The sequence below is a fragment of the Chelonoidis abingdonii genome, chromosome 1 (assembly GCF_003597395.2).
Source record: "Chelonoidis abingdonii isolate Lonesome George chromosome 1, CheloAbing_2.0, whole genome shotgun sequence".
Taxonomy (NCBI): domain Eukaryota; kingdom Metazoa; phylum Chordata; order Testudines; family Testudinidae; genus Chelonoidis; species Chelonoidis abingdonii.
This window is the reverse complement of record NC_133769.1, coordinates 262,721,523-262,745,635: the sequence shown is the minus strand read 5'-3', so window position 1 is coordinate 262,745,635 and position 24,113 is coordinate 262,721,523. Positions and strand designations below refer to the sequence as shown.

Here is a 24,113-nt window from a genome sequence, read left to right as displayed (position 1 = left end):
TTCACTGTCAATACAGATAATGCCAGCCCATGACAGCCACGTAGCACTGGTATCACTGGTAGATTTGAAGCAGGTATAAGGTTTGTCCTGGAGATTTAAATGATTTGTTTGCTTTTTAAAACTCAAGAGTCAAGGCCATAGCTTGTGAGGTCATATATAGATATATTTATTGACCTTGCTTTGGAGTCCTCAGAATTTTTTCACTAATTTCAATTTATGTTTGACATTTTCCACCCAGCTATAATGAATGTCAATACAATGATAAATCCCCTAAATTCAATACTCAATAACAAACAAAGGGACAAATCTCAGGATGTGTTACCTTTCCCCTGAAAACTCATAAGAAAAGAAGACAAACACTCTGAGCAGTCAGCTGGGTGGCACCCCCAGAATCCAGCACTAGGACTTCCTGCCCTCACCTCTGGTCTAGGGACAGTGCATGGCTCCAAGAGAGCTATGTTTTCCAGGCTCCTTCTGTCTGGCTGTTCCTCTCAGACCCCATCCCACTTTTATTTTAAGAGAAGTTTCCCAGCACAGAGAGGACTCCATGCAAAATTAACACAGCCTCAACATTCTCCATAGAAAGCAGGGATTGTGCCACAGAGGTAGCTGACATCCTCCTTCCATACATGAGGAGGGACAATCCATACAAAGATCATGATGGGATAATTAGATCCCCCAAGAGGGCAGCATATGCCCACTCTGGAGGTCAGGGAGTGACTAAGAGTGGCAGATGCTCAGCACCCTTCAAGATTGATCCCAGAAGAATTTTTTTTAAAGGAGTGAATGAAAACAACAGTCATATGCTCATACCTGGAGGACCTGGGTGTCCTGGTATACCTGGTAAACCTAAAAACAAAGGTGCTTTTTATTATGGGATGAATGCTAATGAAATAGATCATGTCAAAGATAAAGATCTCATAGCATTTATTATGCAAATATCCACCACCACCTTATAACATTGGAGAGTAAAATAATACCTAGAATCAAAACTCAGATGATTTAATCTAAAATGATTTGCAAAACATTCGGTAAAATATAATCTGAGACTGACATCTATGGAAGTCTGCAAGACAGAAATTTGTCAGAAAGACCCCGATCCTGTAAGGTGCTGAGTGCCCTCAACATTCCATTGGAACTGGGCGGATCAGACCCTGAATCAACACCACTGGACAAGGACTAGTCTATCACTGAAACATTCCAGGTAATTCCTACTATTGTCACTGGCAGTTAATCATATTTATTCAAAACAAAGCAGATCTTCAACTGAAATTCTTAGATTATACATAAAATAGTGACATTTTTCTAAATACCTGACACAGCATTCTTTGTGCCCCAAACTCTTGTTAAAGTCAATGAGAACTCAGGATGTGCAAGAAATACCAAGCTAGCTGGAAAGTTTCAAAAGTTTTGAAATGGCTTCCAAAAAAATGGGAAAAATGCTCAGTTTTCCCCCATCTATTTTCTGACCAGCTTTATAAGTTACTTACATACCTTTTAAGATTGAAAATGTAATTACTGATTGTGACTATGTAAGGAAATTATGTGCCTGAGTCTCTTTTCTGTTAACCTGCTTTCCTGCTGCTATAACTCAATGTACATTTCTATGTCATGGTCACTGGAGTATGACCAACATAAAACTGGTGTCTCAGTGAGAGGAATCAGACCTTTTGTTCTTTCTGTGGTCACTTTACCAAGTACCAAAAACTGTAGCCTAATCTAAGGTCGAAGAAGGTATCCTTGACAGAACTGAACGAATATCTGATTTTTTTCAGTTCTCTGGCAGTTTCAAAATATTGGGGAGAAAAACTGATTCAGATTGAACTGAGCCTGAAAATTCCAAAAACTTTTGGTTAACAGAAAAAGTGTGTTTCAAATCTTGTTCCTCAGGAAATGTTGTTTCCAGACATTGTTCAAGATCTAGATCAGGGATCTCAAACTCAAATCACCACGAGGGCCACATGAGGACTAGTACATTGGCCTTTTCAGACAATGATACAAAAGTATATTCAAAAATGAAATAAATGAAGAGTAATGTAGTACGCTATTAAAAGTCAATGTTTTAACTTTTTAAAAACTGTAATGCGAAAAGAGGTTTTAATGAAATATAGACACCTGTAACTAGTCCTTATGTGGTCAGTAACACCGATGATGATCTACATCAAGGGTTTCAAACATGCAGCCTGCGGGCCGTTTCCTATGGCCTGCCATAGGTGCCAACTCTGTCCTGCACTGTGTAACTCCTTCCATCCCCTTGGTCACAGCCCAAAGTCAAGAGGGAAACTGAGGCTTGCCTAGGAATTATAAAAATGTTACAGAAAATTTCCACTTCATCACAGACATTGCCCAGTGTCTCAACAGAGAGACCCCTGGGCAGTGGGGGGGATGGACCTCTGGGTGCCCAGCACTCCTAACAGAGAGATCCCTGGGTGATGGGGGGACCCCTGGTGCCCAGCACCCCAACAGAGAGAGCCCTGGGCAATGGGAGATGGTGCCTGGTGCCCCTAACTAACAGTCTATCACAGGGGTCTCAAACATGCGGCCCAGCCGCAGCCCTTCCCCTACCCCATCTCATCCCACCCCTTCCCCGACCCTATTCCAACCCCTTCCCCAACCCTATTCCAACCCCTTCCCCAAAGTCCCCACCCCAACTCCGCCCCCTCCTGCCCCATTCCAACCCCTTCCCCAAATCCCCACCCCTGCCCCGCTTCTTCTCCACCTCCTCCCCTGAGCACACGGTATCCCCGCTCCTCCCCCATCCCTCTGGAAAGTCCTAAGCACCACCACAGCTGTCTGGCGGCGGGAAGCACTGGGAGGTAGGCAGAGAAGCAGGGATGTGGCCCCCTGGAAGGGGTGGGGGGGAGAAGGGAGCTTGGCTGCTGGCCGAGTCGGCGCCTATGGTGGGCCGCGTGTTTGAGACACTCCTGGTCTAGATTCATAGAATGGCAGGAGGAGGAGCCAGAGTTGTCCACCTAATAACATTTAGCTCAGTGGTTATGGCATTCACCTGGGATGAGGAGACCTGGTTTTGAATCCCCTGTTAACCTGAAAGGAGCATGGATTTCAACCCAGGTCTCCCTCTTTCCAGGTGAGTGCCCTAACCACTGGGTTATGAGCTATTCTGGGCTGGATCTCTCTCTATCTCTCTGGTTGAAGCTGTTCCACTTTGTATAAGATACACAAATTGGGCCAAAAAAAGAGAGTAAGAATGACTCTATAGGTTGGTCGTCAAGCCAGACCTACTTCAAGTCTCCAGTGACCATTTAACTATTTATACAAATTGGAATAGCTTCAACAGGAGAGTTGGAGAGATACCCACTCCAGAATAGGCAACAGCCTGGTGGTTAGGATATCCTAATCACTGAGCTGAAAGTTATAAGGTGAGCACAACAACCACCTCTTGTGAAAGCAAAACATTTTTCTGGCCAAAAACCATTTTGTAAATTTGTGATAATTCACAAATAGTTTGGGTCTACTGAAACTGCAATAAACTATTTGTCTGAAAAAATTTGCCCAGCTCTAATCCTCTACATAGGATACAGCAAAACTACAACAAAATGTGAAACATGCCATACAGCAAAGGGAATCATACCATATCCAGTCAAAATTACATAGAAAATATACGTGAGCAGAATGTAATAACCCAACAACAACTCAGTGACAAAATCAGGGCATTTCATTATCATATAGCTCCATTAAAGCGTTCAAGTAATTCAATAATATTCTCCTTTAAAAAGAAAGGAAGACCATATATGAAAACAAAAACGTAATAAAAATGCATACCTTTTTGACCTTGTTCACCTTTTAATCCTGGAAAACCTGTAGGACCAATATCTCCTTTTTCACCATAAGCATCCAGTGTTCCAGTACCTATTACCTGAATCACAGAACAAATACCAAACTATTAGGAAATACACATGGGCAGCAGGTATAAGGCCTAGGGAGACTAAGCCTCCTCAAATAGGACAAGAAATGCCAGATGCAGCTCCCTTTGGAGTACCACCACTGGAAGCTCCTGAGAAGGGGGGGGGGCGGGGGGGAGGGGCACTGGCACTCCAGATTCCAAGGTTTCATGACTCAGTGCTGCCTCTTGTTCTCAATCATAGGTGCACATTTCTGACCATGCCAAAGTAGGCCTGGTAGACAGGCTGCTGACAGGGGAAGTGTTGGAATGGGTCTCTCCCCTGCTGGAAACCAACACTCTGGTTTTGTCTAATTGGGATGCCTTCCAACAGATAATATCAAGCATCTTTGATTACTCTATCTGCACCTGCTCTACTGAGGCTGCCCTGCAAAAACTGCAACAGGGGTTGGACCCAGCCATTGCCTCTGTAGCTTACTTCCACCATCTCATATCAGACACAGAATGGAAAGAGGCGACCCAGTTATATCAGTTTTAATAGGGCCTGTGGGACGAGGTTAAGGACAAACTGGCCTGAGTCAAGACCCTGGTTGGTCTTCATAGATCTTGTCATCTGTATTGACAATCATCTACATGAACAATCAGAAGATAGAAGAGGGGCACCATGACTGTGCTCCCTGCTATTGGATTCCCCCTGACCTGTTGAACTAATGCAGATAGACCTAACCCATCAGCAACTCACCCCGAAGAGAGAAAGCACTGGCGATGCCTTAAACTTGTGTTACTACTGTGGGGAGCCAGGCCGTGAGATCTCCAATTACCCTACAGAGACCCAGTCCAAAGGAATCTGGGAAATGAGCCCAGTGAAGAGGGCTGGCCTGGATGTCCTGGCAGAGCATCCCCTTGAAATCCCAACTAAGGTCCTGATAGGGACATGCACTGGCTCCTGTCAATCAGCAGCACACCTACAAGTCACAGCTAAATTGCGAATCCCAGGACATTCCCTGGGCTCTCATTGACCTGGGTGTGACAGATAACTTCCTTGATGAAGAGGCGGCCTGGGCACTAAAGATTCCCCTGCAGCCCAAGCCTGTTCTGGACCTAGTAGAAATGACTGAAGGGTCCCTCTTATGAGCTAGGCCAGTGGCCACAAAAACTGCTCAGTTCAAAGTTATGATTCAGGGACAAGGAAGACCGTACAGCAAGGTTTCTCAAACTGGGGTCACCACTTGTGTAGGGAAAGCCCTGGCGGGCAGGGCTGGTTTGTTTACCTGCCCCATCTGCAGGTCTGGCCGATCGCGGCTCCCACTGGCCACGGTTCGCTGCTCCGGGTCAATGGGAGCTGCTGGAAGTGGCAGCCACTATGTCCCTCAGCCCGCGCCGCTTCCAGCAGCTCCCATTGGCCTGGAGCAGCCATCCGCGGCCAGTGGAAGCCGCGATCAGCCAGACCTGTGGACTGGGCAGGTAAACAAACTGGCCTGGCCCACAAAGGGCTTTCCCTAAACAAGTGGTGACCCCAGTTTGAGAAACCCTGCCCTACAGTTCATTCCCTGCCATTCATTCCCTGCACTTCTCTCTGATCCTGGGTGTTTTGTGGCTGCCCTTTCACAATCCCCTTATTCACGGATGCATACTAAGAATAAGAAGAACTTCCCAATTCTGCTAGCAGCACTGCTTAACTCCAGGAATTGGCCAGTAGGCAGTAGCTCCCCAACAGTTCCATGCCAGGGTACAGGCCCCAGCAGAGCAGCCTGCCGATTGTGGTCCTCAACTTCCATCCAAATACAGTGACCACAAAGATGTATTTGGAAAAAAGATGCCTATGCCCTGCCACCACACAGAGACTATGACTGCCCAACTGAGCTACAACCAGGGGCAAACATTCCGTTTGGGCGTATATATGCCATATCAGAGCCTGAACTAACAGCACTGTGCACCTATCTTCAGGAAAACCTAGAACAGGGCTTTATTCATAAATCCACGTCGCCTGCTGGAGCACCAGTCCTCTTTGTTTAAAAAGAAGGATGGGAGCCTCCGACAACGTGTTGACTATTGGGCCTAAATCAGGTCACCATTAGATACTGATACATCTTGCCACTGTAGAACTGATAAATGAAATTGTTTTTAATTGTTCACTTTATTAATGTAACTTCTGTTCACCATTCACTACACTTGCCTGCATTGTAACTTCTGTTCACTGTTTGCCATATTGTAATTCAAACCCCATTTTAAAACGCTCACTCCATTTTGTAAAAGCTTCCTCCAACCTTCATTTTTGCAAACCCTGCTGTAATCTTATTAGTTAGTTTAGATGTGTGAATGAGGCATGTATGGATGATAAAATCAACCTCCAGCCCCAGCCTGTCCTGATGAGGTGAAGTTCAACTACCAACGGCTGAAGACCTAGACAACAGTGAAACAAAGTAAAAAGCATCCACCCTAAAAAGAAAAGGACAAAAGAACAACAGAAGGAAGATCAAAGCCAGGTTCAAGGCTGAAAGTCACGCCTGCAATTGACGGGTGATCAATCCAAACCCAAAGGCAGCGTGACACAGCAAGACCTATAGACTTTGAATCCAAACTAAAAGCCTGTAAAAAAGAAGGGTGAGATAAGAGACTTTGGGTAACATTCTGCTGCCAACATGGAGCCAGCCACCTGCTGATTAATTTAACAACAGCAGAATGAAGCAACTCCCATGAACTAACATAGGGAAAAATCCCTATAAAGCTGGACTCTGAAGACTGAGGACTTTGAGTCTATGGTTCTGCTGCCAGCCTCCAGGAGCATCAGGTGCACCTGACCCGGACTCGGCTCCACTCTTGTGTACAGAGTACCTGGCCAGTATTCTGTCACAAGCAACTTTAGGCTGGTAACTATAATATCTACACAGAACTTGTATGAATGATTGTGTGAATGAGTGTAATCATAGAATGATTGTGTGAATGAGTGTAATCATAGAAATAAGTAACCAAACAACATTGTTTGCTGTTATCTTTTATTTTATTATGGTATTTACAATAAATGTGACAAATGTCTTGTCCCCTTTAAGATCCTGCTAGTTTTTATTGGTATAACACCACTAATCCTCAAATAATGGACTATGTCAGTACTGGCTGGGTGTACACAAAGCTAGACCTCCGGGGGGCCTACAACCTAGTACATGTTAGAGCTGGGGATGAACTGAACACCACCTTTTGAATGAGTTAGGGTCACTTTGATTATCTTGTGATGTCCTTTGGGTCAACAAATGCGCGTGATGTTCCAGCATTTTAACAACAATGTACTCGAAGACATTCTTGACCAATACATGGCAGCATATCTGGATACTTATTTTCTCAGATAATGCCGAACAGTTCATGTGTGTCTATGCATGCATTCCATCCTGGAGAGGCTAGGCAAACATGGCCTCCTTGTCAGACTAGGAGAATGTGCTTTCTGTCAGTCCTCCATAGGATAAACCCTAGGAATTCTATCAAAATTGACCCATGCAAGGTAAAGGCAGCCCCTAAGTGGGCTGTGGCACAGAAGGTCTGCTACTGGGGTTTCCAAACTTCTATCTGTGGTTCATCCTGAAGTACTCGGAGCGGATCACCCCTCTCACTACTCCACCCTACTCCACCAAAAAAACCAACAGGTTCCTCTGGTCTTCCAAGGCCTAGTAGGCCTTTAAACTATTAAAACTAACATTTACTACACTTTCCACATTGGTTCATCCCAATACCACACAAGCCTTCATCCTTGAGGAAGGTGCTTCCAACTCAGCAATCAAAGCAGTGCTGTCCTAAAGGCATGGCCCTCAACAACAACTACATCCGTGTGCCTTCTTTTCCAGAAAACTCACACCCATGGAGCAAAACTATGACATTTTAGACCAAGAACTCCTGACAATGAAAACCACTTTTGAAAAGTGGCACCACTATCTAAAAGGGGCCTGGTATCCTTGACTATCTGCATAGGGCCAATGCCCTTAATCAACAACAACTTTGGTGGGCCTTATTCTTTGTGCACTTTAATTTCATAACTTCCTATAGCCCAAGAACCAAAAACAGCAAGCTTGATGCTTTGTCCTGGAAGGGCAAGTATTACACTGATCTTATGGACGTGAATCTGAAACCCTTCTGCATAACTTTCTGGGTGCAGATCACCACGACCTGCACACCCTGATAAGATCAGCCTCAGCCATGGGATCCCTGCAGTTGTGCAGGAAGCCATAAATAAGGAAACCCGTGAGGTTCAAGATGGGGTAATTGATGTAAAAGGGCATATATATGTTCTCCTCGGGCCTCTGAGGACGACCTCCCTACAGGTATGCCATGACTCTCTCCTGGCAAGACATTTTTGTCACTTTAAAACTCAGCACATCATTTCCTTTGTCTTCTGGCTTGTCATATGAGACACAGTGCTGGCCTACATGGCCTCTTGCAATGTATGTGCCTGCTTCAAGCTGGCCCATCAATAAAAACCTGGGACTCCTGCAACCCCTCAAGATTCTACCTGGCCCCTGCACTATCATTGCATTAAAATTTGTAGTAGAACTACCCAAGTCCAATCGGTTCATGACCATCCTGAAAGTCATGGACCACTTAACAAAGATAGAACACTTCATCTCTTGCACTGCCTACTCTCCTCCCAGGAAACTGCCTGGCTCTGTGTGGACCAAGTAGTCCACTTCCATAGCCTCCCAGAGAGCATTGTCTCTGACCAAGGAGCATAATTTGTCTTGCACTGTCGGCAAGAAGCTCTCTTTCTGGATTTGGGAGCATCTGCTCCTGCCTCTTCTCTGCCTGCCACCCTCAGACTAAGGGTCAAGCTGAAAGAACCAGCCAAATCCTGGAGCAATATGTTCAGTGTGATATCAATTTCAACCAACAACTTGTCCTTGATGCTACCCCAAGCAGAGTTTGTATACAGTAACACAGAATATGTGTCTATAGGGCAAAGCCCCCTGTTTTCAAATTATGGGTTCCATTCCCAGTTCTACCCAAAGCTACCCACAACTTCCCACAATCCAGTAGAACCTGGATTGAATACATCAGCTAAGCCAAACCCAAACTGACCAAAAAGTTCACCTGGAGGGTGCCCAAAAGAGCTACAAATAATACCACCAATGACAGGAGGGGCCTGCTCTGTCAGTAAGACCCAATAAAAACCTACACATGAACAGGCTGTCTTGTAAATTAGAATACCAGATCCTTGGCCCCTACTGAATTTGCTGGCAAATTAATCCTGTTGCCTTTGAACTTGACTTGTCCTGTTCTCTCTGAGTGTACCCCCTTTTCCACATATAACTCCTGAAGCCCCACCTTGCAGACCCATTCCCTCACCATTTTGAACTCCCTCCTACCCACCCGCCAGGCAGTATGTGTTCAGCACCACAATGAGTACATCTTCCAAGAAATCTTTGATATCAAAATTAGGCAGGGTAAACACTGGTATTTTGTGGATTTGGAAGGCTATGGTCCTGAAGAGCGCTCCTGGGAAATAACAGAAAACATATATGCCCCTAACCTGGTAAATCCTTCTAGCAGAACCACCCTGAAAAACCTGGCCACAACCACCTAGAGGGCACACTAGGGGAGAGAGTGATGTGGAGGAATCACAGGCCTTGAACCTGGGTTCTCAGGCAGTGCACAGGCCATAACTGCCACCCAGCAACTCACCCAAGTACCTAGGGGAGGGTCCAATGAAGGGTGAGCACGCAGAGGGCCCCGTACCCAAAGCTCTCGACTGGGAGGAACATCCAGCCCCTCAGTTGGAAGTAACAACAGGAAATTGTCTGAGAAATTAGAAGAATCCTTGGCTGGCTACTACTATGGACCCCTCCTGCTTACTTGACTCCTAAATCCTGCATTCCTGCCTGCTCTCGGTTCCTGCTTCCTCACCTGTTCCTGGTTCCTGTCTTCCTATCCCAGACTTCCGTCTACCCACAGTTCCTGCTGTCCTGCCCGACTCCACACCACTCCTCTTCCACTTTACCCCAGATGGATGTCAGCTCTGGCTCTGCCCCTTGGCTTGGTATCTGATGTTATCTTCAGTTTTGACCCACAGCTCCAACCACTAGGTTTGACTCCTGCTCCCATCACTAGGCATGACCGCCCATACCTTAGTCACTGAAACTGGGCAGTTTTAATGTCCCTCTGCTGTGAGAATTGTGCAAAGCAGCCTGAGGGCGTATCTTCACAGGATGTTAATGTACAGCTGCCCAGTATGTAAATCTACAGCTCCTGCGTTGCCATGTATTAACTCACCATGGGGACCCTGCACTAGTATTTCAGTAACACATTTTGATGTATTCCTGTTTCAAACAGTAATATTTCAATGCACACTATAGAACTTTTAGTGCACAGTATCAGGGTCCATACAGGACATTACTGCACTGCAAGCTAGTGCACTGTAGATTTACACCCTGATTTGCAGCACACTAACCGTGTAGCCAAGCCTTTAGTGTAGGCCAGGATCTAGTTGATAATACTTACACTACATTTTATTTTAATATAGTTTGTTCTGGTGATTTTTAGAGTACATAGAATTGTACTTGAAATACAGTACCCTAAGTCTACATAGAAATACTCAGGAATAATGCACAATTGGTTTAAAGAAGTTATCCATTCCTTTCATCCCAAATATAGGGAAAACAATTCATAGAATTTGGGACACATGTGCCTGGCTAACTGCAATCTACTTCTAAAAGTAGTGTGAAAAAAAAACCCGTGTACTACACCGTACAGTCAATAAACCATGCTCTGAAGTCCTTATTTGCACCATTGTTAGTAATTATTTGTACTGCTTTATAATGATAGCAAGGCAGCAGTACAAATAATTACTAACAATTATGTTAGATTGGATGGATCTTTTAATCCATAAGCCAAAGGATTTAAAACTCAAAGGATACAAATTGCCGTGTTATAGAAGTTTCCCTTTACAGATTTCAAATATACTTGGACAACATAGGGCTTTCAAGTTTTGCTCCCATTGAAAATCAATGGCAATATTGCCACTGATTTCAGTTGGATCAGAACCTATGCATAACCTTTTAAAAAAAAAAGTCCCAAGTGCTTTGACTTCCATGCTAGTTTGGCATTTGTGTCTGTTTCATATAAGAAAAATTTAATTTACTTACTCTTCCTGGAAGTCCTGGAAGACCTTGTGTGCCCTTGTCTCCCTGAACAGAAAAAACAATTTACATTTTTAAACTCAAGTACCATATAATGAAAACTGATCTATCAATGGCATTCCATTAGTTTTTAGTCTTACACATGGAGACTGTATGTTCTAACAATTTACTCATTGAACACGATCAATATAGAATCCACTTTACAAGTGCAAATTTGTGCCCGATTCATGTGCATGGACCCCTTCTTCTGCACAAACTCACAAAATACAAAGAAGTATGCAGCCAATTAATTGGAGCAGTATGTTCAGTATTTTTCTAAATGATGGGACATGCACTGTTTTATACTAAGTTACATTTATTATTATAGGCAGGTCTGGTTGTACTACCTATTATTAAGGTGCTGACACTTCCCACTATAAGACCCTGTTTTCCATTGCATGTAACTTTGCCAAACTGTAACTGTTTGGGATGAAATCTTCCAAGGTAGGTGTCTGCCTCAGGCTGAATTTTTGGGGAAAATTTCAATCAAAATGAGAATTATCCTAGGGAACTATACATAGTGTTGCCCATGGTAAAAAATGCAGACCACTTTTTACCTGGAAAGTTCTAGTTTCCTCATACGTTGGAGCAGGGACTTGAAAATTGTCAGGGAGTGGCATTTATGTCATGGCTGTACTCTTTGCTATCCCTGTTAAAATCTGCCCAAATCTGGTCAAGTTATAAGACCTTGAAAAAATCAGTTCACACACACTCAGGGGAGACTTCTTAGATTTTAGGAGCTTAAGTCTCCAAAGATTCCAACCTCATTGAGCGTGATTGAGCCTCTCACAGCTCCTAGTGCTAATCAAACTGTGCATTCCCACAAGCAAATTGGGCATGATCTTTCCAGACCACGGGTACAAACACAATGCTAGACTTTCTCTGTAAAGGCTGTTCCCAGTTCCTCTAGGCCAGGGTACAGCTGGGCAGTGGATCTGAGAGCAGGGAGTCTCTCTTGTGCTCTCAGTGCCCTTCATGCTGGCTCCCAGACAACGGGAAGGAGAAAGCCAGGAAGGAGAAAATATGGGTACGTCCAGACTACCCGCCGTATTGGCGGGTAGCGATCGATTTTTCGGGGATCGATATATCGTGTCTCATCTAGACGCAATATATTGATCCCCGAACGCGCTCCCGTCGACTCCGGAACTCCACCGGAGTGAATGGTGGTAGCGGAGTCGACATGGGGAGCCGCGGACGTCGATCTCCTGCCGTAAGGACCCCAGGTAAATCAATCTAAGATACTTTGACTTCAGCTACACTATTCCCATAGCTATTCATGTAGCTATTCGAGTTCAGTTATGCTATTCACGTAGCTGAAGTTGCGTAGCTTAGATCGATACTCCCCCTCCCCCGGTGTAGACCAGTCCTATGATTTGAATGCAGAGGAGACAAAAGCCAGACGGGGAAGAGGGAAAAGAGTAGATTGGGACAAAGAGTCTGGGAGAGTGGGACTGGAGTGGGGGGCAGGAGAAGAGAGACACTGTGACTGGTTGGGCAAAGGCAGTGGGACTCAAAGCTGGAGGTGGGGTGGGGCTGGTGTGGGAAAGAGAGAGACCATTTGATCATGTATCTAATGACTATCATATTTCATATGCACAAGGTGGCTGAAATAAGATTGCACAGGCAACCTTAATTCTGGCATTTCCTAACTTTTGAATGATTGACTTTGTAATCTTAATAATGTTTTTAACATAGCTTTTTGTGTGTATAATATGTAACTGGTTACTATAAGCTATGAATGCAAGATATTAGCTATCAATTCTGCCCCAAAGAGATAATATTGAATTACTTACCTTAGGACCAGGGTCACCTGGTAGTCCTGGAACTCCAAACCCACCATCCTCCCCCTATGTGTATATTGGGGTAGGAGAAGAGAGAAAAAACAAATCAGACACAATAAATACAGTTGCACCTTATTAGTGATAGTGTCTCAGTTTAAATCCTCAAACTGATCACTTTTTCAACACAAAAGGCAAATTATCTAAATAATTCTGAAATTTGCTGGAATCACTCCACAATTTTCAGTTTTCTTATTTTTGCCTACAGTGGAATCAAACATTTAGTATAGAAGACAATTTTTTCTTTTAAAAAGCTAAAGAGTAATATTAAAAATGCAGTGAAACATACAGGTTGTCCTTTTGGTCCTTGCTCGCCGTCTTTTCCAGGTTTTCCCTGTAAAGCACAAAATTCCATATTACTGAATCATGAACATCAAATTTATATAATTTCTGTACACATTGCCTGAAACATTAAAACTAAGTATCCAGAAATATAATGAGTTCATGAATCCTCTTTTCACAGCTAACAATGCACAATGTATGACAATGAGGAAAAATATGACCACTGAGGATGTACATTTCCTAGTATGCTAATAATCTAGAGCAGTGGTTCTCAAACTTTTTATATTGACAACTCATTTTACACAGCAAGCCTCTGAGTGTGACACCCACCCCTTATAAATTAAAAATGGGGGTAATTTAATTTTAATGTAATTTTAATTTAACAGGGGCTCAGGCTGTCAGTCCCGCCAGGCACAGGCTGACAGCTGGCAACCCCCAGGTAATAACCTCGCAACACCTTGAGGGATCATGACCCTCAGTTTGAGAACCCCTGATCTAGAGTCAAACGTAGAGCTGCAGCTCTCCCCATGTTGCTCAGATGGTACTTTAGTAGACAATTAACATTGTTCTTATTTCATTTATTATATAATCAAATTTTATCTCCTATATTCCTTTTGTTTGTTTCTTTTAGGAATGACTATGCATAGATACCATGAATGACAGGTGTTTCTGAAATAATGGTGATTAGGCAAATTAGCTGTCATAGATATGTTTCTTTTGCTCTCCGTTTTATTTTCTGATGTCTGGGGGTGATTTTTCAAATCAGTAAGAAAATAGCTAAAAGCCTTATCAGTCTGCTCAAACTAAGTATGCACATTTAGTTTCTTTTAGCATTTGTACATACAGTATTTGTTTTTTACTCCCTCTCCTTGTGGATGTTTTGTTATTTTATTAAATTTAGTTAATAAAACTATTGTTTTAAAAGAGGTGTGAGGCAGATTCTAAACTCACTGATGTGTGGGATGCATTTCAATGTCACTAGAAGTTCCATGATTAGAACAAGTAAGGAATACGGAATGACCTGAACAATGATTTTGATGTCTGCACATTTTGCTAAATTAGCCACACAAGGCTATTCAGAATACTGTACCTCTATTTCTTCAATTTACTGCCAGAGAGGATTTCACATCTCATATTTTGTATGTGTTTGTTAATATGGGTCTCAAAGAAAGCATGGAATTTTTTTTTGTGGTTTAATTCCTCTATTTGTAACACTTTGAAAGTAAATGCAAATCTATTGTCCGCAATTTAAGGATTAGTTCTTAGTTAACTAGACTATCAAAGGCAACAGTAACTGATTTATAATATTTTATTTTTTACATCAGGACTATAGTGCTTTATTTGTCAATTGTGCCTTTCATTCTAGAGTTAGATAATATTTATATGTGCATGTGCAATAGAGTACAAATGATTTATGAAAGGGTTATAACTGGTAAACAAATCACTACAAACAATTACCACATTTTAAGGGTAATTTCTTTATAAATTGTTTACTGTCTATATATTTAAAAACAGTTGGGCTATCTTAAATTGTATTAAGAAAATAGATTGGCACAGAATATATAAAAAGACATTGGACTAATATAGGGATCAGCAACCTTTGGCACATGGCCCGCCAAGGTAAGCCCCCTGGTGGGCCGGGCCGGTTTGTTTACCTGCTGCGTCCACAGGTTTGGCCGATTGCGGCTCCCACTGGCCGTGGTTCGCCGCTCCAGGCCAATGGGGGTGGTGGAAGGCGGCAGCCAGAATATCTCTCATCCCACACCGCTTCCCGCCGCCCCCATTGGCCCGGAGTGGCGAACCGCGGACAGTGGGAGCCACAGTCGGTCGAACCTGCGGATGCAGCAGGTAAACAAACTGGCCCAGCCCGCCAGGGGGCTTACCCTGGCAAGCTGCGGGCCAAAGGTTGCTGATCCCTGGACTAATATATTCAGACAGTGTAAGGCATGAACACTGCATGCAACTCAGTCTAATTAAAAATTAATTCAATAAAAATAAACAAAGAAACACCAAATTCACACCCAAAACAAAAAACTAGTAGGACAAGAAATGATAACAGAACAGAAAATAACACATATAATCAGACTACAACCGGAATAAGCAATTCTGAATCACATCACAGAGGAAGAATGAGCTGTTGGTTAACCATCAGTGACACCAGATAAAGGGATGTAAATACTTATTTTTCAAAATGTTTATAAGCGAGAAAGTGGCAATAGTAATCTGAAAACAACTTAATGAAGGTTCTTCAAATAATTCATCAAATTGTAGACAAATCATTCAATAAAACTTGAGTTTCAGATCTTAAGGATTTGTTTGATAATGTTTCTTTCAAAATTTTTCATTATTTCAGAAGTAATTGAGATTTATCCAAAGAGCAAAATATGCAATAAACATATTAGAAACTTTCTTCAGCAGACAATACCGAAAGTAGCATGATGTCCCTGAATAAGCTATACCAGGATACTTTGATTTCTTTGCAAGAGTTTCTCAAATTTTTCCAGTTGGTGACGCCTTAATTTGAAGTCAAACATTTCCACAGGCCTCTTACACCTACATTAAGAGTACAAAATGCATAAATGATAAGCCCATATAATTTATCTGTGTTTGTCTTTTGAGATGTTAACGGAGAATACTTAATCTTGAAGGGTAAAGGTTTAATGGGGCACGAAGGAGCAAGATTTTCTTTGCTTTAGATTTAATAACATTTCCCTTGCCTCACAACCCTCCTTAACTGCCTTTCATGACCCTCATAGGGAGTATGACCCATCAGTTGAGAAACATTACATTTAGATTTTTATACTAAACCTACTATGCTAATAAACTACAAAAGATATGCTACAGCTCATCCAGAAATTATGGGCTTGACACAGGAATTACTGAGTGAGGTTCTATGGCCTGTGTTACATAGAAGCTCAGACTAGGTGGTCATAACGTTCCCTTATTGCCTTAAAATCTATGAAAAACAAGTTAAAAATGAGCAAGGTAACTTATCAAGTATCAGAGGGGTAGCCATGTTAGTCTGGATCTGTAAAAGCAGCAAAGAGTCCCGTGGCACCTTATAGACTAACAGATGTTTTGGAGCATGAGCTTTCGTGGGTGAATACCCACTTCGTCGGATGGTAACTTATGTTAGTCATTTTCCCTCCATTGCTCTTCTTATAGGAGAAAAATCATGTGCAAATTAAACAGATTTACTGTGCATAATGTATTTAAATTATACAGTTTAAATACACTATGCACACTTAATTATGCAAATCTTTCATTTAAGTACAGTAAAAGCTGTGTTATCCGGCACTTTACCAACCAGAAAGCTCTATAAATCGACATTTCTGATATTTGAGCACTGGCTCTGTGACTCCCATTGGCCGGGAACTGCGACCAATGGGAGCGGCACCTGCGGGTAGAGGCAGTGCACAGAGCTGCCTGCCCACACCTCCATGTAGGAGCAGCAGGGACATGTTGCCGCTTGCGGGGAGCTATCTGAGGTGAATGCCGCCTGGATCCAGCACTCCAAACCCTCTCCTGTGCCCCAACCCCATGCCCCAAGCCCCCTACTGCATCCAAACTCCCTCCCGGAGTCTGTGCCCCACACCCGCTCCCACACCCTAACCCCCAGCCCTGAGCCCCCTCCCACACCCCAACTCCCTCTCTCCATTGGTAAGTATAACTCTGAGTTAACCGGAATATTTGACTAATGGCCACCTCCCTTTCCCCCCAACATGCCAGATAACAAATCATATTGCGGGGGTTTACGTTCTGTCTTGTAATGGCTTGATCCAGCTTCCACTGAAGTCAATGGAATTCAGTCAACTGTCAATTAACTGAAAGTGGGCTCAGGCCTTAAATGCTTTGTAAAGTATTTGTGAGGCTGTTAGACATCACTGTATATCTTTAGCACAAAGTCCATCAGGGTAATCTGCTGGTGGACTGCGAGACATTTTGTTTATGTTGACGTTCCACAGGCCCGGCCCTCTGCAGCTCCCAGTGGCCATGGTTCACCATTCCCGGCCAACGGGAGCTGTGGGAAGCTGGCCTTTTTGAAGACTTTGGCCAAAATCCCATGTTAACAAACATATCACATCTTACATCTCAATGATAAGATATCAAATTTAATAATAATTTTATATAAATAATACAATGATTAGGGCCCTACCAAATGCATGCTCCATTTTGGTCAATTTCATGGTCATAGGATTTCAAAAATAATAAATTTCATTATTTCAGCTATTTAAATCTGGTGCTGCCTTCAGAGCTGGGCAGCTGGAGAGCAGTGGCTGCTGGCCAGGAGCCCAGCTCTGAAGGCAGAGCCGCCACCAGCAGCAGTGCAGAAGTAAGGATGGCATGGTATGGTATTGCCACCCTTCTGCGTTGCTGCCTGTAGAGCTGGGCCCTCAGTGAGCAGCTGTCACTCTCCAGCCGCCCACCTCTGAAGGCAGCAGCGCAGGAGTAAAGGTACCATGGTATGGTATTGCCACCCTTACTTCTGTGCTGCTGCTGGCAGGACGCTGCCTTCAGAGCTGGGTGCCTGGCCAATAGCTGCCACCCTCTGACCTCCCAGCTCTGAAGGCAGTACAAAAGTAAGGGTGACAATACTGCAACTGCCCCAAAATAACCTTGCAACTCCCTTTTGGGTCAGGACCCTCAATTTGAGAAACACTGGTCTCTCAAGACCAGATTTAAAGGGAAGGAGACCAGATTTCATGGTCTGTGGCGTGTTTTTCATGACTTTGAATTTGGTAGGGCCCTAACAGTGATGCTCAGTTTTTATTGATAAAATACTGTATACTTACTCGTGGGCCAGATTTCCCAGGTTCACCTTTTTCCCCTTTGATATCTGAGCCTGGAAATCCCTTAAGAACACAAATCAGATTAATCATACTGTACTTTTTGTTGTACGTTTTATTTTAATTATAAGTCATTAAGACACAAAGTTCTTTAAGGTATGGTCACCATTGGGTTCGGTAAAATCTTTTAATCAGACAAAACGATTACATAATACTTACTGAAATCCCTTTATCACCTTTTTCACCTGGTTCACCCTAATGAAATTAGAAAACAATGAAAATCAATATATGAAAAAATTATCCATAATCCACTTCTGCTATAAATCATTTATTTCCTGTTTGTCAGATACAGAACATTGTCTCCATATTCCCCACTCTCTTTCAAATTACAAGGCCTAGTAGGCATGCAGGGAAAGGTAACTTGTGAAATTTTAAACTTTTTTTTAAAATATAAAATTAGAATCCATTCAAATCTAATGTATTATACTAATCAGGGCCATCCTTACTCATACACAAAGTATGCAGCTGCGTAGAGCACCAGGAAATTTGTGACACCAAATCTCCTGGTGCCCTATGCAGCTGTATGCTGCTCTAGTCCCTGTTCTGCCTCTTCCCCATGGCACCCGCCCCTGCTCTTCTTAAGCCCCGCCTCTTCCCACCCCTGCTCCCCCTCTTCCCCATGGTCCTCACCTCTGCTCTGTCCCAGCCCCACCTCTTCCCACTCCTGCTCTGCCCCAGCCCTGCTTCCATTCCACCCCTTCCCCAAAATCCCTGCCCCTGCTCCACCTAAGTAGATAGGTAAGGTAAGGGTTAAGTTTCTTTTACCTGGAAAGGGTAACCAAACACCTGACCAGAGGACCAATCAGAGAACTGGATTGTTTAAAGTCAGGGGCGGGAATTTGTATACTCGGGGTTTTTTGTTGTTTCCTCGGCTATGAGTAAACAAGTTTCCTCCTAACTCCCTCTTATCTCAAATATTCTACCAAAAGTCTGTGAGTACAAAGGGAAACAAAGTAATTCGGCTATGAGGAGCTTTGTGTTGTATTTACAGATGTGGATTGCTGGGTCTTTGTTGCTTCCTCGGCTGTGAGGGACAAGCTATCTTGCTAATTCCAATCTTCTTCTCATTCTACCTCCTACACATCTGTGAGTACAAAGGAACCCCCAAGCAATTCGGCTATGAGGAGCTTTGTGTTGTATTTACATGTATGTGGATTGGTTGGACTGGTTTAATCGGGCTATCTTTTAAATCAGACTGTTTCTTCATATTTTCTTATAAGCAAGAGCCTGTATTGAGTTTCTTAATGCAAGATTATGTTTTTATATTTTCTTTCTTTTTTTTCTATAAAGTTTTCTTTTTAAACCTTGTGAAGTTTCTTTTCTAGTGAGGCAGAGGGGGGAGGGAAAAGCCCAAACTCGTGTCTCACCTTCCTATTGTCCCAAGGGTGGGAAAGGCTATACAGGACAAAGGGAGGGGGAATCTCTTGTGTGAGCTGACTAGGTGAATGCCTAGCCTCGGGGAAGCTAGATTGCCTCTCCGGTTGTATTCAAGGAGTGAAGTATAGCATTGCACCGGCTAACCCAGGAGAGGGGGGGAAGCTGGGAGAGGAGAGAGAGAGAGACCCAGGGGTCTGGGTCTTGGGGGTCCCCCAAAAGGAAGGGTGGGGACACCAGAGAGAGGAAAGGGGGGTCAGGTCCTATAATTCCTGACCTGGTGGCAGCGAGAATATCCAAGCTGGTAGTGAGCTTGGGGGAGTTTCAATAAAGCCCCAGATTTTGGAAGCTAAAGTCCAGGTTTGGGACAGGAGGCTTTATTACACCCTTCCCCAAAATCCCTGCCCCTGCTCCACCCTAGCCCAGCCCCGCCCCCACTCCATCCCTCCCCAAAGCTCCCACCACTGCTCTGCCCCTGCCCCACCTCTTCTTGTCCCTGCTCCACCCCTACTTCCCTGAGGACTGCAGCAGGGGTCAGGCCTACATTCACCGGCGGTGGTAAATGGAGCGACCCAGCCTCAGCCTGCTCCCCTTTGCCAGCCCCCATCCATGCTGCTGGTGAGTGCTGGGCCAGGGGGGTTCCCCTGCTCCCCAAGTCCCAAGGCTTGGAGCCAGGGGAGCAGAGCAAAGAGGGCTGGGGCTGGGTCGCTCCACTTCCCGCCACCCCATGAGTGCGGGGTCGGGCCTGCCCTGCAGTTACCGAGTGGCAGGAAGTGGAGCGACCCAGCCCCAACTCTCTCCGCTCTGCCAGCTCGTGCTGGGAGGTGGTTTCCCCCTGCCCCCCAAGCCTGCTCCTACCACCCTGCAGAGGCCTGGGGCTGGCCCCACCCCCACCCCACATGGGGAAGCTGCATAGGGCACAAAAATGACTAGGGACGGCCCTGATACTAATAATTATTGCTTATGATGCCTCTTTAAATAACTATAAAATTCATTAGCACTTAGGCTCACTGGAGGTGATTCTGTTAATGAGCATAAATCTAATATAAATTAGTTCTTCAACTTTTAAAGATATTTTCAATTGACCAGAAAAAATGTGTTGATCAGCCAGTATATTACACTTCGGGCCGATCACCCTATCTGTCCCTGACCCTCCCTCAGCAGAAAAAGCCACAGGAAGGTGAAATGTTATTCAGTATAGGATACAACATTTTGGACACTTTTTTTTATCCATAACTTCCCCTCAAGTATGCACAGACAGTGCCTTGTGGAAGGAGAAGGCTGCATTGGCTGGGAACCAAATGCAGATCTCAACTGTACCCTCCAGGGTCACACTTCCTCCAGGGGGGGCTTGAACAATTTGTACAGTGGGAGTGCAGTGAGCCATTGAAGCAAGCTGTAAATTCAGTATATAATGGAAATCACTTGAAGTCAGGGAGTGCATCCCCCCTCCCTGCCTCCCACAATCCTAGTTCCAGCACCTATGCTTCCTCCTGGGCTGCATGGGCAGTTCCTGTGCAGTGATGTCGTTGGCTTCCCTACTAGAGCTGTGCAATACACGACACTGCAGGGAAAGGAAGTATGGAGAGGAAGATGATATGAGTGTAAGGCCACTACAACTGAACTGCTCAGTTTCTGGAATGGGGTGCCTTTCTCCTCTCAGTTCACCACCTACATGATATTGTATTAAAACTTACGTAAGTATGAGAAAACATTCTTTAATGCATAACCTTGTTACCAAAGTTTTCTAGAGACACATGACTTATTTACACAGGTATTATCATATTCACAGATTATCCCTGTACACATTCTTCAGATACTTAAGGAAGAGCATTAAACTTTATTTAGGACAGTTAAAACATGGACCAAGTTTGCATAATTGGCATTTGATTGCTTATAACACTGGTTTCCCTGTCTTTCTTTAGTAAGCTTGAACCCACAGACTTTAAGCAAAGAAACTAGGAGTCCAATATTGTAAGGACTAAGTAATATTTTCTCACCTTCTTTCCATATATGATGTACCCTTTCTCTCTGTCTTGTGAGGCAGGCCCTTGTGCACCTGGAACGCCCTCCACACCTTGTTCACCCTATTGACACAAAATTCAGGATTATTAATGTAACTAGAAAGAATATTTATACTGAGAACATTCATAAATATGTATGTTTCTGAAGAATTTGTACAGGGATAATCTGTTGTATTCAAAAGCATTTCAAACAGAGGGGCTTACCTTATCACCTTTTGGTCCTTGAAAACTCAAGCCCATCTGACCCTGATGAAAAAATTATACATGTATTAATGGATTAGCCAACTTTCCTTTTATAAATATATATGTGTAGGATTTTATAAATGTGGTAGAATTGGCCCCAAATCTAACCTCCTGTTTATTCAAATATGGAAAGTCCTTGAGGCCCATATATTTTTCTCCTGACTTAAAAGTTAATTAGCCATAAGCCTGAATTGTTGTTAATATTTTATTATCCATTTCTGGTCATGCCTGGAATGTGCTCAACATTTTCATAACAGCATAAAAAGGCATAGGTCCAGCCATGAGGAGATGATCACATTATTTTTGTGAAAAACAAACAGATGGAGGATGAGGAGCGGGGAAACATACAATTAAGGGGGCTATAAGATTATAACATAGCTTTAATGACAACTAAAATATAGCTATATGTGTGCATGCACTTATTTAAATGGACAAATCTCTCACTCATTCTGACAAAAACTCTCTTTTTCCCACCTACCTCTCTTTCAAGACAGATATACAGAAGCAGAGACAATACCAAATGACCTTATAAACATGTCATTATCTTATTTTTCCCGTCTTTAGCTCAACCATGTGTTCATTTTGAAAAGTCGGGCAATGGTAGGACTGCAGAAGGCATGGCAGATGTGGCTTCCAAATAAATATTTGGCTATGATCAATGGGACCACTGTACATCCCACAGGATCTCTGCCCTAATGTTGGCTTTCCCTTTGCCTGTGCACTCAGTGCAGTCCCACAAGCCCTGTGAATACCTGAAACAGTTCTATTTAGGGCATGATAGTCCCAAGTTCTTTGCACTCAGAACTGTACAGTTCCTGGGGCTGAAAAAATATGATCTGTTGGTTTGGTTTTTGTGTGTGTGCACTTCTGGCCTGTGAAAGTAGAATGAATTAAATTGTAAAAGTAAAATGGATTAAAGAAATACTGTATGTTCCTTTACGCAGGGATGTTGAGATAAAGTTGTCAGGAAGAGAAACATTAAGGTATGGAACAATGGGTCCACTTAAGCTAATGGTGGGACATTAGCAGGAGATCAGTAAGAGTTAATAATGAAATAAGATGTGTGTGTCTAGCCCTAGGTAAACTTATCCGTTCTGTTCCCTTTGTTATCTTGTTAAGTTCGTGCCCTTTTTATCTGTATAAATAAAGTAGCTTAAGCTTTGCATGATACTCACACTGCCTGGGTCCTGGCCACTGTGCCTACCCCTGATTTAGAATGGGTGGGGGATAGCCAGTGGTTTGAGCATTGGCCTGCTAAACCCAGGGTTGTGAGTTCAATCCTTGAGGAGGCTACTTAGGGAACTGGGGTAAAAAAATCTGTCTGGGGATTGGTCCTGCTTTGAGCAGGGAGTTGGACTAGATAACCACATAAGGTCCCTTCTAACCCTGATAGTCTGTGCACACTAGTGGGGTGGGAGGTGAAGATCTCCTTTCAGCTGACTTATACCAACAAAGACTCTGATTCTACCAGATGCAATATCAAAATGCAACACATGGAACAAAGACAGATGGCAAATCATGACTAATGCCCATTACACCAAGATGTACTATTTTTATTTTTACATTTACCTTGCTGTCTACCCCTCCTCTGCATGCTCCCTATCATTTTCTGTCATAACGCATATTGCAAGGTCTTTAGGGAAAGCACTGTCTTTTTAATGTGTGTGTACAGGGCACAGCACAATGAGGTCCTGATCCTTACAATCACTCCCTCCTTCCCCCTCCCCCCCCATACATGAATGAAATTCTCATGAATATTTTAGTGGCATTACAAATTCTAACTGACAAATTTTGAAATTTTCAACCAGTTCTGAATAAATGATACAAATAATAGAATATACCATGTAGTGATGTTTTGGTCTGGTAGGAGAGCGTATCTTAAAGAATAGCCTACAAAACCATCCCTTTTTTTATGCCTGGTAATTAAGATACAACATGTTATATAAAGACACAAGAGTGCACAGAACATTTGAAGACGAGCATGTCAAAAAATAGCTCCAATGTTTGCAGCTACGGTACTGTCTATGAAAATCCTTACCTTCTCACCCTTAGGTCCCGGTGGGCCTGGGGGACCCTATAAGACAGGACTTTTTATTAGACCACATGCTATACATTACATGTAATGTTTTCTGCTTACCACAGACATTAATGCACCGTTCTACTGGTGTCTTCATTTTAATGGAGAAAGATCAATATAATGTTTTTAGTATTTTCTAACTTCCAGAATTTGTCTAAGATCTTACATTAGAGGTGTGATATTGCAGTTAAGAAGTGCTGGAGCTGGTCACTACATGGACAAGAGACACTCATTGCAAACTGCAGGCGCTGCAGGGAGTGGTGCTGGTGATTCAATAGGTAGCGCTGTTCCCTTTGATTCATGCTTGAACTAGTTCCCCAAACTTAGCACATCTGCACTAAAGGTGCCATTTTACAGATGAGGTGTATTTTACACTGAGTCATACCTTGCTCCCTTTTTACACAGCAGTTTT

The 24,113-nt window shown here is 43.4% G+C and overlaps 1 protein-coding gene across 1 annotated transcript in view; it reads right to left on the bottom strand.

Annotated features, from left to right (window-relative positions):
• Positions 1-24,113, bottom strand: part of COL4A1 (collagen type IV alpha 1 chain) — a 255,736-nt gene that overhangs the window by 93,887 nt on the left and 137,736 nt on the right. Inside the window, exons 11-20 of the mRNA XM_075061481.1 lie at positions 23,663-23,698; positions 21,586-21,627; positions 21,358-21,444; positions 18,143-18,178; positions 17,930-17,989; positions 13,144-13,188; positions 12,810-12,863; positions 10,984-11,025; positions 3,784-3,877; positions 814-849 (exon numbers count right to left, since the gene is read on the bottom strand). Coding sequence (XP_074917582.1) covers positions 814-849; positions 3,784-3,877; positions 10,984-11,025; positions 12,810-12,863; positions 13,144-13,188; positions 17,930-17,989; positions 18,143-18,178; positions 21,358-21,444; positions 21,586-21,627; positions 23,663-23,698 — 532 coding nt within the window. The remainder of the gene's footprint in view (positions 1-813; positions 850-3,783; positions 3,878-10,983; positions 11,026-12,809; positions 12,864-13,143; positions 13,189-17,929; positions 17,990-18,142; positions 18,179-21,357; positions 21,445-21,585; positions 21,628-23,662; positions 23,699-24,113) is intronic.